This window comes from Lissotriton vulgaris, chromosome 6 (assembly GCF_964263255.1).
Source record: "Lissotriton vulgaris chromosome 6, aLisVul1.2, whole genome shotgun sequence".
NCBI classification, from domain to species: Eukaryota; Metazoa; Chordata; class Amphibia; order Caudata; family Salamandridae; genus Lissotriton; species Lissotriton vulgaris.
Window position 1 is genome coordinate 157626855 of NC_141694.1, and position 15107 is coordinate 157641961.

The 15107-nt window shown below is 43.5% G+C and overlaps 1 protein-coding gene across 1 annotated transcript in view; it reads right to left on the reverse strand.

The window, feature by feature from the left end:
* EFHC1 (EF-hand domain containing 1) overlaps positions 1–15107 on the reverse strand; it is a 258645-nt gene that overhangs the window by 99310 nt on the left and 144228 nt on the right. Inside the window, exon 7 of the mRNA XM_086926193.1 lies at positions 4155–4295. Coding sequence (XP_086782319.1) covers positions 4155–4295 — 141 coding nt within the window. The remainder of the gene's footprint in view (positions 1–4154; positions 4296–15107) is intronic.

The window sequence follows — 15107 nt, forward strand, 5'->3', positions numbered from 1 at the left end:
GTGTGTCCACGTTGCGTTTTGGGCTGTTTCATGTCGCGGGCACTAGGCTTACCTTCACAAGTGAGGTACCATTTTTCTCGAGAGACTTTGGGAAATGCCAGGTAGGTGGAATTTTGTGGCTCCACGCATGTTCCAGAACTTTCCACCACAGAAATCTGAGGAATATTTGTGGGATTCTGGGTAACAGAACCTGGTGAAGCCAGTGAAGTTACCTCATCCTGGATTACCCAGAGAGGGTCTAGTTTTCAAAAATGTATAGGTTTGCTAGGTTTCCCTAGGTGCCGGTAGAGCTAGGGTTCAAAATCTACAGCTAGACGCTTTGAAAAAAAAGGGTAAATTTTCACTGTGAAAATGTGTTGTGGGCTGTTTCCTGTCGAGGGCACTAGGCCTACCCACACAAGTGAGGTACCATTTTTCTCGGAAGACTTTGGGGAACGCGGGGTTTGTGGAATTCTGTGGATGCATGTAGATTCCAGAACTTTCCACCACAGAAATGTGAAGAAAATGTGTTTTTTGGACAACTTTTAATGTTTACAGGGGATTCTGGGGAACAGAACCCGGTGAGAGCCAGTCAAGGTATCCTATCCTAGACTCCCCTGGGTGTCTAGTTTTCAAAAATGTGTAGGTTTGCTAGGTTTCCCTAGGGGGCGGCAGAGGTAGGGTTAAAAATCTACAGGTCGACAGTTTGCAAAAAAAGGGTCAGTTTTCTCTGTGAAAATGTGGTGTGTCCACGTTGCGTATTAATTTCGACCGTTTCCTGTTGCGGGCACTAGGCCTACCCACACAAGTGAGGTACCATTTTTATTGGGAGACTTAGGGTAACACAGAATTGTACAGCAACTGTTATTACCTAGTTACTTTCGATGCATTTCTGCCTACCAAATGAAAGACAATGGGTAAAAAAGAAGCCATTTTGAAAAATGACCTATAATTCTCATGCTAGTATGGGTACTCACAATTTCGAAATGTGTGAATATCTACTGTTTCTAAACTCCATATTTTTTTCCAATTTCAGAAATACATAGGTGTCTTTCATAACGATTTTTCCATGTGTATATTTTCCAAAATTAATTGCTATATTCCCGGTACATAATAAAAAACCATTGCAAGACGCTGCTCAGTTATTGGCCCTGGGTTCGTCGGGCTCTTGGTGAACCTACACGTCCTATACATCCCCACAACCAGAAAGGTCCAGCGGATGTAACTGTATATTGCTTTCAAACAATTGTCACACTTAGAAAAAGTTACAGGTAAAATCGTTGGCACAAATTGCTGTTTTTTTCAACTAATTTTCAATTTTTTCTATGTTTAACTGTTAGTTTATTTAAAGAAACCTTGAAGGATCTACTCAAATGACCCCTTGCTGAATTCAGAATTTTGTCTACATTTCTAAAATGTATAGCTGTCCAGGATCCATTATTACTTTTATACCCATTTCTACCATTAACTGGAAGAAGGTTGAAAGCCCAAAAAATAGCAAAAATAGTCTATCTATACTACTATTATAAAGGAAGAACTTTGAACCTTTGAGGCGGGTAAACTCGGGAACCACAGCGCCAATCCACACACCCGATACATTGTTGTAATCGTCAGGGTGTGCAGATGGACATAGGCTATATAAACGTAATAAATATACGTTATTTAAAAAATTTACCGAAAAAAAGTAGTCCCTTGGAAGAAGCGCCGGCCGCGACGTGCGTGCCCGACGTGAGGAGCGCGAGGAGGAGCGGCGTCCAGGAGCGCGAGGAGGACCGGCGGACATGGCGCGGGGAGGAGCGGTGGACAGGCGGTGAGGAGCGGCGGACAGGGGGGGAGGAGCGGTGAGCGGCGGATGAGGTAGGTTATTTATTTATTCATTTAGGAGCGGTGAGCGGTGGAAAAATTTACCAAAAATGAAAATCGTGAGCAAGAGGAAGCAAAGGGAGCATTACAAAAGTGAGCCAAACGGTGCACTACAGGAGGAAAAAGTTACATGTGCAGGTTACAAAAGCGTAGAAAGTAAACAGAGGTATAGGAGGAAAAAGTGACGTGTGCAGGTAGCAAGAGGAAGCAAACGGAGCAATAAAAAAGTGAGCCAAACGGTGCATTACAGGAGGAAAAAGTTATGTGTGCAGGTTACAAAAGCGTAGATAGTAAACATAGAGGTATAGGAGGAAAAAGTGACGTGTGCAGGTAGCAAGAGGAAGCAAATGGATCATTAAAAAAGTGAGTGAAACGGTGCATTATAGGAGGAAAAAGTTACGTGTGCAGGTTACAAAAGCGTACAAATTAAACATAGAGGTATAATACTGCAATATATGGAGGAAGGCTCCGGGGGACCCACGGACAACGTCGGGGCGGGCTGGGGCGCTGAAGCCTAATTGCTCCCGGACAACGTCAGGACAGGCTGCTAGTATCTCAATAAAATGCCAAAACTGTGTAAAAAATGTTGGTTTTCTGACAAACGTCTGTCATTCCCTAAAAGCTGGGAAAATGGTGAATTCAGCCCCACAAACCCTCTGTTGATACCATTTGCAAGGAAAAAAATAGGTGCTTTTATTTGCAGCACTTTTTTCCCATAAAAACAAAATGTAGCTGTACTTTGGCTAATTTCTGGGTCCCCTCCAGGGGAATCCACAAACCCTGAGTAATTTTAGAATCCCCATGATGTTGGAAGAAAAGGACGCAAATTTGGCGTGGATACCTTATGTGGTCAAAACGTTACAGGGGCCTAAGTGCGAACTACCCCATATAGCCAAAAAAAGGCTTAGCACAGGGGGGCAGGAGGGTGGGGGTGGGAGGTGGGGGGGTTTGGGGGGGAGACCTAGCAGCAAAGGGGTTAATCCAGGCAACAAAAACAGGAGAAAACAAAAGAAGAATAAACAATGTTTTATGATGTCGCTAAAGAACAAAAACTCAAGCAGAGTAACCTTAGGCAAAGCTTTCTTGCTGCTACCTTGTATAACTAAGTTGGATCATTCAGGAAGAAATAAAAGGACTAATTTCTCCCACCTTCCTTTCATTGACATATACGTTTGTGGCTATGCAGGTGTTTATCAGTGTTTATATGTTTACTTTGATGGAGTCTGTGTACCTTTCAGTGGGTTTTTTATCAGTTATTATGGATTTAAACCTAAAACAGGATAGCCTAATCAAGAGGTAGCAGAGGTGGGGCTTACCGCCAGAAATGTTTCAACAAATTGAGTCAAGCTCTACATGTTACAACACAATTGTCAAGAAATTCACAACAAAACATGGTCTCTGGGCACGCCTGAATTCTTCCAGTACTCCTCCCCAAGAGTGTTGAATTTCACATGCCATAAAATCATTTTTAGAAAATGGTGGGAAAATGCTATATTTGTCAGTAACATTTCCATAAACTGTCTACAAATTCCTATAGTTAGTTCATTAATGCAAGATCACACAATGCCTCAATTTTAACCATGACATTCTCAGTGGCCTTTTATTTCACTTCCTTTCAACAAGAGAAACATCAGGCAAATCTCACAAGCTCAGGTTTTACAGCAGAGCTAGGCAGATTATTCAGGATTAAGCAAGAGGGCTGTTGCATTGGTTACAAAGACATTACTGGTTCTGACTGAGGAAAGCAAAAAAGTGATAAGTGGAATGCTGGAATCAATCCCATCCACTAGTATTTATGCTGAGCCACAATAAAGTCTATTTGTGTTGCCCACTATCCATCCTTAGATAGACACATGCAAATCAGCCTTTGTCCTGCACCAATAGGAACACTCTAGCCCCAATTGTCAAACCATGCAACCTTAGGGTGTTTTTAGCCTATTTGGGCCATGTGAGTAAGATGCAGCTTAAGTCCTATGGCACAGTAAGAACAAGATCCACGTCTGGGCATACCCGGTGCACTCAGGGCTTTGTGCTGAGGAAAACAAAAATGTTATTGGTGGGCAGCTTGAATGAATCTCAGTTACTGTTAATTATTGTAAATCAGCTGTGGTCCTGCTTCACATAAGCTGTGATTCTACTCTAATGGGTGGAGTGCTTGAACTGCCAAGGCAGAAAACCAAAAATACCTTGGATCAAACGAGAAGAACTGACACTCATTATTTCATCCTAGCAGGACGAATGTTAGGCATAGCATTAGTGATTAATGTTACTTGTACAGCATTTGCAATCTAGTTAGCACATTTAGTACATACCAAGACAGCTGCATATCGTAGCACCTTTCGGTCATTTTCCAGCATTTTTACAACATCCTTCCTAGGAGGCTGTGGCACCAAAGATAGGCAGTTCTGAATAGAGTCTTCAATCAATCCAAAGCCATTATATGGTGGTAATACCTAGACATGAGAAATAAATAGGGACTCCGTTTGGTAGAATTTCTTTCAATTTATAAGTCCACAACACTTTAACAAAAATTCTAACTGATGGCACAATCTAGAGTACCTATGCTTCATTAACACTGTCCAAGGCACAAACTTGCTGAAATGTTACAGGATGTGGCATTAATTACTGCTTGTGCCTGTCTCATCTCTTAGGATCCGATTCCGATATTACTAGGAAAGCCTCCATACGACTCAGATCCAGAGGGCTTTCGTAGCAAATTGTGTACCTGGAGTCCGAGCGACCGACTCCGATGCATCGATATGGTGACAGACTCGGTTCGCTCGGACTGGCCCTGAACTCCATGGGAGCCTATATACCGAAAGAGTGCACAGGCTCCCATAGCAAAAAAGGGTGGTTGGGGAAAAGTCTGCACCCTGTTGCGGGCACCTCATGGTGCACGCCACACTGCATGGAAAGGGAGACCCATAGGCCGCTTCGGAGGGCTCCGGGTGAAGGGGGGCTTGCTAGGGGCCCCCAAAGACCGAGTCCGGATGCCTTGTCGACCTGGACAAACCAAATTTTAAAGGCTGTCCGAATCGTTCATCGTGTTTGCCCGCTTGGAAAACCTAGTCCATACAGCTGTACAATTTGACTCCGGAAGGCTCTATCTCTCCGAATGCCTTTGCGAACCAATTCGGTCAGCGCTAAGGCTTTCAAGGCATCGTACTTGGTCATTCGGAACTGTGAACGATTCGGTCAGAAACAAGGGCTCCGGATCGGTGTAGGCAATTCTGAATCCGATTCAGACCCCTTCCGAATGAGATCAGATTGGGCCCTTGGTCTTTGATCTACGTGCTGAACTACTGGGAAACCTTATCTGCACTGGCAGGCAGGCACAAACAGATTTTGTTATCCAAAAAGAAAAAGGTCACTTTAAGAATTTTGGAGTATCCATGCAAGAGTGTCCAATAACATCATAAGCACCATCCCTATATGTATGTGTCACCAAATTCCATACTCAATGTCTACGTGTTATTTTATAGCACAGCATATGCTGTTTGAGAGGGGTTACTTGTGGGTGTTGTGAAAGAAAGATAGCAAGGACTAAGAATACCTAAAACACCAAGAAGGCAACTCCTTTTTTTGAAGTGGTTGGCAAATTAAATCCAAAACATAGTACATTGAGAAAAGAGAAGAGACCATGTGCCTAACCACACACTGAACAAGTTGTGCAGAGCTTCCTGGCTGAAGGCTGCATCTTTACATGAAAAAACCCCTGAGAATAATGCTTGCAAAAAGTCTGCAGAGTGTCCAACTTGAATGCCTTATCGTCACGTCTTTGGAAGGTCAAGAAGCCACCTTTGCTTTGGCTGAATAAGTATGGGTTGTCAAGAAGGAGGAGCTTTGCTGAAAACTGCAATAATTTTAGATAGCAGGCTAATCAACATTGACTAATTATGTGAGGGATGATGTTTCACAATATCCACACAAAGCTATGCAGAGACAAAGAGTGTCTGAAACCAACACACCAAAGGAACAGGCTGGTTGGAAAAATGTTCCACATTCCACATTAAGGAATCTATTATCTCTGCAGGTGGAAAGTATAGCTTCACCGCTCCTATAAACCCAGACAAAGTCTGGGTTGTAAATGGTAAATCTTTGACTATATCTTGGATGTCCTGATGAATAGGCGATATTTGAACCTTTGCATCCTTGCACACCCATTCATTGTAGGAGGCAATAAATCAAGCTTCTTATTTACCTTCTAGAGAAAAGATCTTTGTAGGCAGCAATAAATCGGGCAACTGCATTGCGTTTCTCTAAACAGAGTAGGGATATCACTAATTTTATTTAAAAAAGGTTTGTGTTCAATACCTGGAACCAAAGCTTCGGAGTCTCAATATACCTTCTACTCCTTTGAGGAAGGAGATCGATAAATACCACTGGGACGGATGTTAGAATTGTACATTTCCTGATATGTGTATGCGGACGGTGGGGGACAGAATCCAGATAAACCACTAGAATGTTGTCCTTCATAAGCTTTGCTAAACTATCTAAAAATTGGTCTGAAAGGATAGTCTACATTGGTAACAATGTTTCTATACTTAGCGGCCTGATATGGCTGCTCCATGTTTTTTTTCATAAAAAGACACCATTGGTGATGTTGCTAAATCTCTTATAATTACAGAAGAGATAATGGGTGTCAAGGGAAATGCACGATAATGTTAAGGGGGTGTTGATACTTGTTGGGAGCGACAGATCGGGTCACTTGCAGACTGGTTAAAAGTGCAAGTAGAATGTAACCTATAAGTGGTGGAAAAGCAAACTGGAGATGCGGTTCTGAAGCTGATGGGCCTAAATCAGAAAATGCCAAATCATCTGGGAAAAATATCAAACTTGGGGAGCAATTTGACTCCCTTCCTGGTGTACCAAAAAACTGGTCTGAAGGATAACCGAACAGTTGTGACCTAATCTCTGAGATTAATTGCCTGCATACTTTCAGGAGAAGAATGAGAGAGCATCTCTGGTACAGCAACAGTTTTAGTTAAAACAGGATTGCCTAAAACGGATTCCTTTGAAATTTTGGGAGAAGCTGAAGAATTTCTCAAAGCAAGATCTGCAGTCAACTGTGATGATTTTGATCTAGAAGTCACAATCTCTACCTCGAGTACCAAAGGATTAGACCCAGGTAGCCTTCATGCCCATGTATTTGTTCAAGGACCCTGGAAAGAGACATATACACCCTTCCAAAGGGAGGGCATATGACACTGAAAGGTGATAACTAAGGGATAGACCACAGGGAAGGATTTAATGGCAGCTTTATTAAAGAAGTAAGATAAATCCTAATTTAAAGGTTTCCAGACATAACCAGTTCTCTTTAAGCGTGTCAGGACCCAACCAGTTCCCTTCAAGGATTACCTCATCAGTATCCAACCCATTCACTTTACTGATCTCATTGTTCAGCCAATTTCCTTCACTGGTCCTGGTATAAGTGTCTTTCCAGTCTCCTTCACTGGTCTCAGAGTAAGTGCCCAACCCAATGGTTCCACTGGTCTCAGGATGAATGTTCTACTAACTAGTTTCCCCCCAGCTCCATTTACGGATTGCAGGGTCTCTAGCAAGAAGGAATTTTGCTCAGGTCCTTATACAGTCCTTGGCTCTTCCTTTCAACTTCCAAGCTGGCTGTCAAGTAAAGAGACAAGCAACAATAACCTCAGAATGTGTTGTTATATATTGCTCGAATTGAGAGTTGTTACCATGACTAATTTTGAAATCCACTTAGTCACTGCTATAACATAGCAACAGTGGACACCAAAGATGTTTCCCACTGATACTAAGACATAAACATGAAGAGCTCACTTCAACTTTGTTCCCCTGCCTCAGCCTGAACTCCAGAGATCCAAGCTAAGTGGTGGAATGGTGACTGGTGGTTCCAATCGTAGGTCTCCACAGGCCCAAGGGAGACAAGAGAACGTTGACGGCGTACTGCCTCAGCCAACTGCTACATAACTTGTCTTTCTTAACCTGTGCTAACAGAGAAAAACATGCTGCACTGACATAGGCTCTTAGGGAGCTGCATTCACCCCGGTGCCAACTCTCCGGTCTCAGTATAAAAGCAGAGAACGTGACTTTGGGCAGGGAGGTGAACGAGAGGAATATTTGGGTGAGAGAGCAGAAGGGCAGATGAGAGGGCAGAGTAGTTAAGTGAAAGGATACAGGGGTTAAATGCAGAGAGTGGTTAGGTGGAAGGAGGCCAAGATTTTTTAAAATATATATTTCAGAGGGGAGAGAGGGAGTAACAGTGTTGGAAAGATGCCAGGTATTGTATTCTTAATTTTGGGTCGGGGGGGGCTAGGATGATACCAGATTTTTAACTGAGCAGGGGGCTAAGGCAGGTGAGGCCATGAACTGTGTCATTCCCTCACTACACGTGTACCCTTCAGAGCAGTCAAAAGCAGGGGCAGATGATTTGGGAGAGTCATACATAACATGAATGTATTTCACCTCAGATCCTGAATGACATCACAGATAACTCTAACTTCTCTCAAGGTTTCCATGTGATGGTACTTAGGACCACTGTGTGAAAGAAAAATATTATCCATTGTCACCTATTTATAATCTACATATATTCCGAGTGGCCAGTGTCCCTGTAACCTTCCCCTCTTCCAGTAACTAGGTTGTTTGAAAGTGTGTCCATCAGTATTTGGATTATATGGGTAGAAATGGGTTCTGAGGGTGTTTCCTTGGATGTGTCTCTGCCTTTTGAAGACCGGTTGAGAGAACGAGGATGTAGGAAAAGGGTATCTGAAGAGTACAAAGGCTGGGATGTGAGTTTACGGTAGTGAGATGTGAAGTACTGCTGCCACTTTTGCTGAACCAGGAATAAGAGGTAACTGGGATAGGTAAGAGGTCCAGGAGGGCAACTTGATTTGGGTGCATAAGAATGGTGGTGCCATGAGAGCTTCTGGCTTTCCCACAGGACATGAAGGAAGTGTAAGCCCTGGAAGTGGAGATGGCTCCTGGTAAGAACAGACATCTTTGGCTTACACAAGTTGGATGGGTTGCTTGAGAAGAAAGGGGTTTCGGAGGCAGGGGGTCCTGGCAGTATTGACGTGGATTATAGACAGCAGCCTGATTTTTGCAAGATGTGAGAGAACTGCATCTATCTATGTGAGTATCCATCTGAGCTACTGTGCCTAGGGACACTGTGGGGGGTGCTTGACCAGGTTGATGTCTCTCATAGTTCTTTTTACAGAGGGTATTGGTAAAAGGCCCATGAACCATTTTGGTGGATTTGGCTTTGGCAGTCTGAGTAATCCAAGAATGCCCTGAACCTTTTGAGTGGACTTCTGAAGCAAAGAAATGCTATGCACCACAGGACCCCAGGGGTTGCTGCTTTCAGCTCTCAAGTTCCCTCGGTCCATGCAAGAGTAACTCTTGGATTCTAGGTTTATTCTTTGCAGTCAATCAAATCAAGGAAAGCTTTATTCGCTGCTTTTTAAAACAGTCATAAAAGCACAAAAATTAAAAACACAGCATATTATTTACACGTAATAAATAGTACAGGTAATTTACAGTTAAAAAAAGAGGAGAAACATGATACATTCATTACTATTCCAGAAAAATAATTTTCCTTATATAAAGTGCAGCTTTTAAAAACTGAGCTACCCTCCATGCTATTTGCTCATTCTCAAGTAGTTGGAGTAAAAGCATGGTTTGGCGGCACTGCCTGATCCAAAGTTTTCTTAAAAAAGCTTTCCTTTGCTCTAGATAAAATTTGCAAAACAGGACTAGATGCATGGTGGATTGGTTAGAGATGTTGTCGCAAGGGCACAGTATTAGAGTGCGAGACTAAATATTCATTTTCGGGAATGTCATCAATCTATGGATGATGCCCAGTCTTAGCCTAGTTAGAAGAAATCTGTCAAAAGTTCCTGGTACAAAAGATAAATAGGGCTCCATCCCTATGGTAGTACGTAACAATTAATGTTGTCTCACAGTTATTTTTGCTACAGATTCTCCGTGAAGTCTTTTAGTTTCTAAGAACTGGATGCCCTCATTTTTTAAGGCCTTTCTTGGGATCTCCATCATTGACGATGGGGTTAAAAAGTATTTGGGGTGACCCAGTTCGTTAATAAAATCACGTACAAATTTAATACAATGGATTGCAAGGGCCCCTTCTAGTTTTAAGATATCTTTTAAGATCTCTCTGTTTAACTCTGTCTGGTCCTTACACCAGACTCTATGCCACAGAAGAATAGGCTCTACTTTAACCAGGTCTGCTATATGGTGAAGAGCTAACTCCTCGTGGCAAATAAAGGTGGTTGTACTAGGAGGAGCAGAGAGGATATACCTTGTGAACGCATTTTAAAATTATTTGTCGGGATTAATGTCCAGAAAACCCGACACCCCGGCTCCATAAGTTACCATAGTGACGCACTTTGCTTTATATAGATTTATATATACAGCAATTCTGTGGGGGGTTTCCTACCTAACTTGTTGGCAAAGGTTGATAATGCAGCAGTAGATCTAGCAAAAGCTAATTTTTTGGTAAATATGGCAGGGGCCCAGGAATCATGGTGGTTAAAAAGTACACCTAGGTAAGAGAAGTTTTTTGTGGAGGCTAACTTTTTCCCATCTATAAACCTTTGCGGGTCTTATGCGTCCCTTGCTTACACCTCATAACAAACGTCTTGGTTATATTGGTTATCCCTCATAAATGTGCAAAAAATGTCCAGGGCTCTCTGAAGGCCGTTTTGTGTCTGGGCCATCAATACGGCATCATCCGCGTAAAGAAGTGGGGGGAATAGATTGGCCACCAGCTTGGGGAAAGTCTTTGCCCTGGAGAAGCAATGCATCTTCAAGACCATTTATATAAAGGTTAAAAAGGAAGGGGGCCAGCACACAATCTTGTCTGACCCCTCTTCTTATTGAGAAGGATTCAGTGCATTCTCCCTTCTGGCCAAAACGGGCGCTTGCTGGTGCGTCGCTGTGAAGCCGGTGTAGGAGCGTAATCATTTGTAAGTCAACCCCCACCCCTTCAAGGACCTCCCACAGCCTTTACTGAATCAAAGGCAGCGGTGAGGTCAACAAAGGCCAAATAGAGGCTGCCTTTTTTCGCTCATTTGTGTACTTGCCTATCAATATTGTGAGGTTTAAGGACTGTTCAATGGTGCCAAGGCTGTCGTGGAACCCGTACTGCAGGTCGGATAAAATTTGTTTTTCCTCGGCCCAGTCTGCTAAGCGTTCCAGTATGACCCTTCCTAGCACCTTGATCATAGAATCAGGAGAGAAATCGGTCTGTAGCATTCTGGATCTTCACGAGTGCCCTTTTTAAAAATTGGAATTATTATTGTGTGTGCCCATGTCTGAGGGAGGGTAGACCTTATGCTGGCACTAAAAATCTGTGTCAATATGGGCCCCCACAAGGGGAAATTGTATTTATACAGGTCAACTGGTAAAGCCCGTCGGGCCCAGGTGCTTTACCTCCCGCACTTTGTGCCAGGGCCCTAGTCACCTCCTCCAAGTTGATTTCTAGATCAATATGTTCAGAATTATTTGTGTTACAGTCCTCCGGGTTCCTCCCCGAGGTCCCTCGTTCATTATATAGTTTGGAGAAGTGGCTTATCCCTTCTTCTGTAATAGCTATCTCTACTGAGGGGCCTTTGCTGGGGGCTAGAAAGGGAGTTCTCTGGACCTTCCAGAATGCAGTACTATCTTTCTGCTCGGCAGCGTTATGCAAAGAGTCCCAAGCGTCATTATGAGGGGTTTGTTTTCTTTCTTTTAATGCCCTTCTATAGTCTAATCTAGCTTGATGGACGTTGGGTAGTGATCTTGGCTTTGTGTGAAATGCCTTTTTTAAATTGGCATATGCCCTGGAGCATTCTTTGTTAAACCAACCAGGAGGTTAAGGTTTATTGCTAAATTGTACAGTTAATACATTTCTAGCCACCCTGGTGATATCTACAGAGCAATTCACTATCGTTGCATCCAATGCAACCTCGCTTAGACAAGTTTCTATCTCGGACCTACATTTCACTAAACCATTTTTAATTAGCAGATCTGCTTCAACCTTAGACCCCTTTAATGAGAATTTATTTTCTTTGTTCACTTCTACAGTTCCCAAGATACGGGTAGGTGATTCGGGCTTGTTCAGGAAGTGCGTGTGAGTCTAAAGTTTTAAGAGTAGGGGGAAATGGCCGTTTAAGGCGATATCGCTTACCTCAAAGGAAACGACCAAGTGCGCATGTACGGGTGAGATCAGTATAAAATCAATGGTGGTGGCATAATCTCTCCCATTAAAGGTAGGCAGAAAACTAGCTGGAGCAATTGAGATCTCATTTGCAAACCCAAGATCTAGTTTAGAGATGAAGTCAGTAAAAATATCCCCCGTCTTAGAGTGATTGAAGTGTGTACAACTATCTGCCTCATTAAGGATACCAACCAATCTGTTATCAGAAAAATTACATAGACCACAATTGAAATCACCCATCAGCAGAGTCATAGTGTCTTTGCTTTTCCCATTGGAAATTTTTGTGACTGTAGCCAGAATGCCTTTTACTACTGAGTCAAAGTCATTTTGGATGGTGGTATTGTCTAAATTGATCAAGAGTATGCAGTGAATTGCAGTAGGAGCTAGCTCGACCACATGAAAGTGGATTCCCCCAGGTGAAACGTGATCTTACTTAAGGGCAGCTTATTAGAAATGTAATTGGTGATCCTGCCTTTTGGCCTCCCTCACAGGCCTTTCACTACTGGTGTGTTAAATGTCTTATAACCGTTTACATGTAAGGTTACAGTTACCCATGTCTCCAGTAGGCATAAAATATCTATGTTCCCGACAAAAGCTTCCAAAACTGGGTTCTGAACCTTTGAGCATAGCCCAGATATATTCCAAGACACAATGGTACGCATTGTGGGATCTGGTATTGTCGAGGATATAATACTAATCGACCCCGTTGCATTATGGGGATCCAGATTAGGTGTTGTTATTATCCCTAATTTATCCACATACTGCTCAAAAGGGTGCACTTAGTCTACAGGGGTTCCCTTCCCAAATGTACACCCCTCTAAATACATGGAGATTGGGGCCCTAGTTAACTCCTCAATCCCTGTTAGACCTGTATACTGGGAGGTATCTGAGGTAGTAATATCTTGTAGCTCCCTCTTGCCTTCGATGTTACCTAGAGGTGACGCCAGTCAGTCTACCCTGTCCAGGGTATAGAGGGGGTCAAAGGAGTTGGATGTTGGGATGCCATATCTATATTGTAGAATACCGCTATTGTTATCAAATACAGGGACCTGTTTAGGCAGCAAAGAAGGCTGATAGAAGAAGCCTGGAGGAACCACGCCCATCCCCCCCATTTTTAACCATGTGGCACCTGGAAACTTCAAGGATGCTTCTGACCAAATCTGGAGATCTAAAACTGACCACTACACAATCCCCTGCCAGTGTTTTGGGTGCGTAGCCTACCCAAGGGATTCAGCGAGCCATCTTAAACTCTGAGAATAGAACAATAGAGTGGCCCGTCTTGATGGAAAGTGCGTGTAGTGCCTTATTTTTCAGGGAAGACCAATGCTCAAAGACTCCCTGTTGTAAAGGGGGTACATTAGTTAGGACAACAGTGTAAGGCGGGAGATGTAAAAACATCGGCTCTGATAGATAACTGTTTTTCGTCTCCCATAAGACTCCTTTGATTGCTCCCTGGTCTGTGGCCTGATTGAATTTACCTGATTCGCCTGGGTTAAGGTGCGCGCAGGGCGGGTCACTTCGCTGCAACTCGCACCGCCAATCTCTAAAAGAGGTTGATGGGACTGTTGGGAGGACCGCATGCAGGGAGCCAATAGCGCTACTTCACGCTCAGGATTAACAATGGGCCTGACTACGGGCGCAGTGTTGGGTACATGTATGTTGTGCAATGCGCTCAGGCCCGGAGGACCCTTGGAGTTATTGGCGGTAAACTCTGTCTTGCGACATATCCGTACAGGTGGGTGTGAGGGTTCCAGGGAACGTTTAACAGCCCCTTCTAGACCCTGTAGCCTTTCTTCTATGGCAGATAGCTTAGTTAGCACAGGTCTAATTAGGGTTAAAACGATGCCCTCAAGTTTTCCCCAGAAATCTAGGTGAATTGTGTCGGAAGTAGACCCCCGTTACAGGGGTGACCCCTGTAGGCTCATGGGCCGCTGCTGATGTTTTGTGAGTATTTGGTCCCTGCCCTCGTCTTTTTTTTTTATGGGGGCGCTACTCGTTTGCCCTGGCTAAACTTCATTTTTTGTGCTCTCGCCTGGACATTGGGTTTGGTTATTATGACCTGGTTAGGTACTTCCCGCACGGCTGAAGATGTAACTGCAGGCATCGGCGGGGTTTCCTCCCCCAGGGGCAATATGGGCATTGGGGCCTCTTTAAGTAGGTCAGACTTTGGGGATCCTGCTGAAGTCATAGCTAAAACTTCTGACTGGGGATTTGTGGGCACAGAGGACCAACTTGCGGTTCAAGTGATAACCTGCTTTCAATTAGAGTAATTTCATGCCTTAGAACCGACTCGGCCCTCTGCAAAAAGGCATCAAGGGTCCCAACCACCCCCTGCCCCGTAAGAGATTTAGGCTTGCTCATCCTCTCCCCCTTGCTCTATTATATCCCAGGGGTCGTTCAGTGTATTCTACAATTTTTACTTAACCAAGTTCCTGTGGGGGGGCTGATTATGAGTATAAAAACTGCCAGCTAGATGAGAATTAGCTATATAAACAATAATATGTCCAGATATCACAATATAAATGTCAATACCGTGGCCCAGCCCAGCCTCCTCCAATCTCTGATGGGCCCGCCCTTGGTCCAGGCTTCTTCAGTGCGTCGTCCCGCGCGTGTCCCTCGCTGCGGTGGGGAGGCAGCGCTATAAGCGCGATGACCCCGCCTCCCCCTCGTTCGCAGCACTGATTCACTCTGGGGGTTGCAGTCCTCCCCAGAGTGTGGCTGGTTGTGTGGGCTATACGATGTGCCCCTCGGTCACTCGCCCCTCCAGGGGTTCTTGCCGGGATGTAAGTGGCGGTGCACAGTCAAAATATCGAAATTCTTTATATCGATGTAAGTAATATTGAAGTTAGTAATATCGATAGCATATATATCGATGTTACTAATTTCGATGACACTAATATCGATATTTGTATTATTTTTTTGTTTTTTATTATGTATGTGTTATATGTTTAAATTAAGAATTTAAATTAATTAATATTATAAGTGTATTAATTTTATATATTAATATTTTTATTTTTAAGCAAATTATATGTTTTAGTACCGGAGCGGGTTGTGGGTTTATAGGGGAATAGGG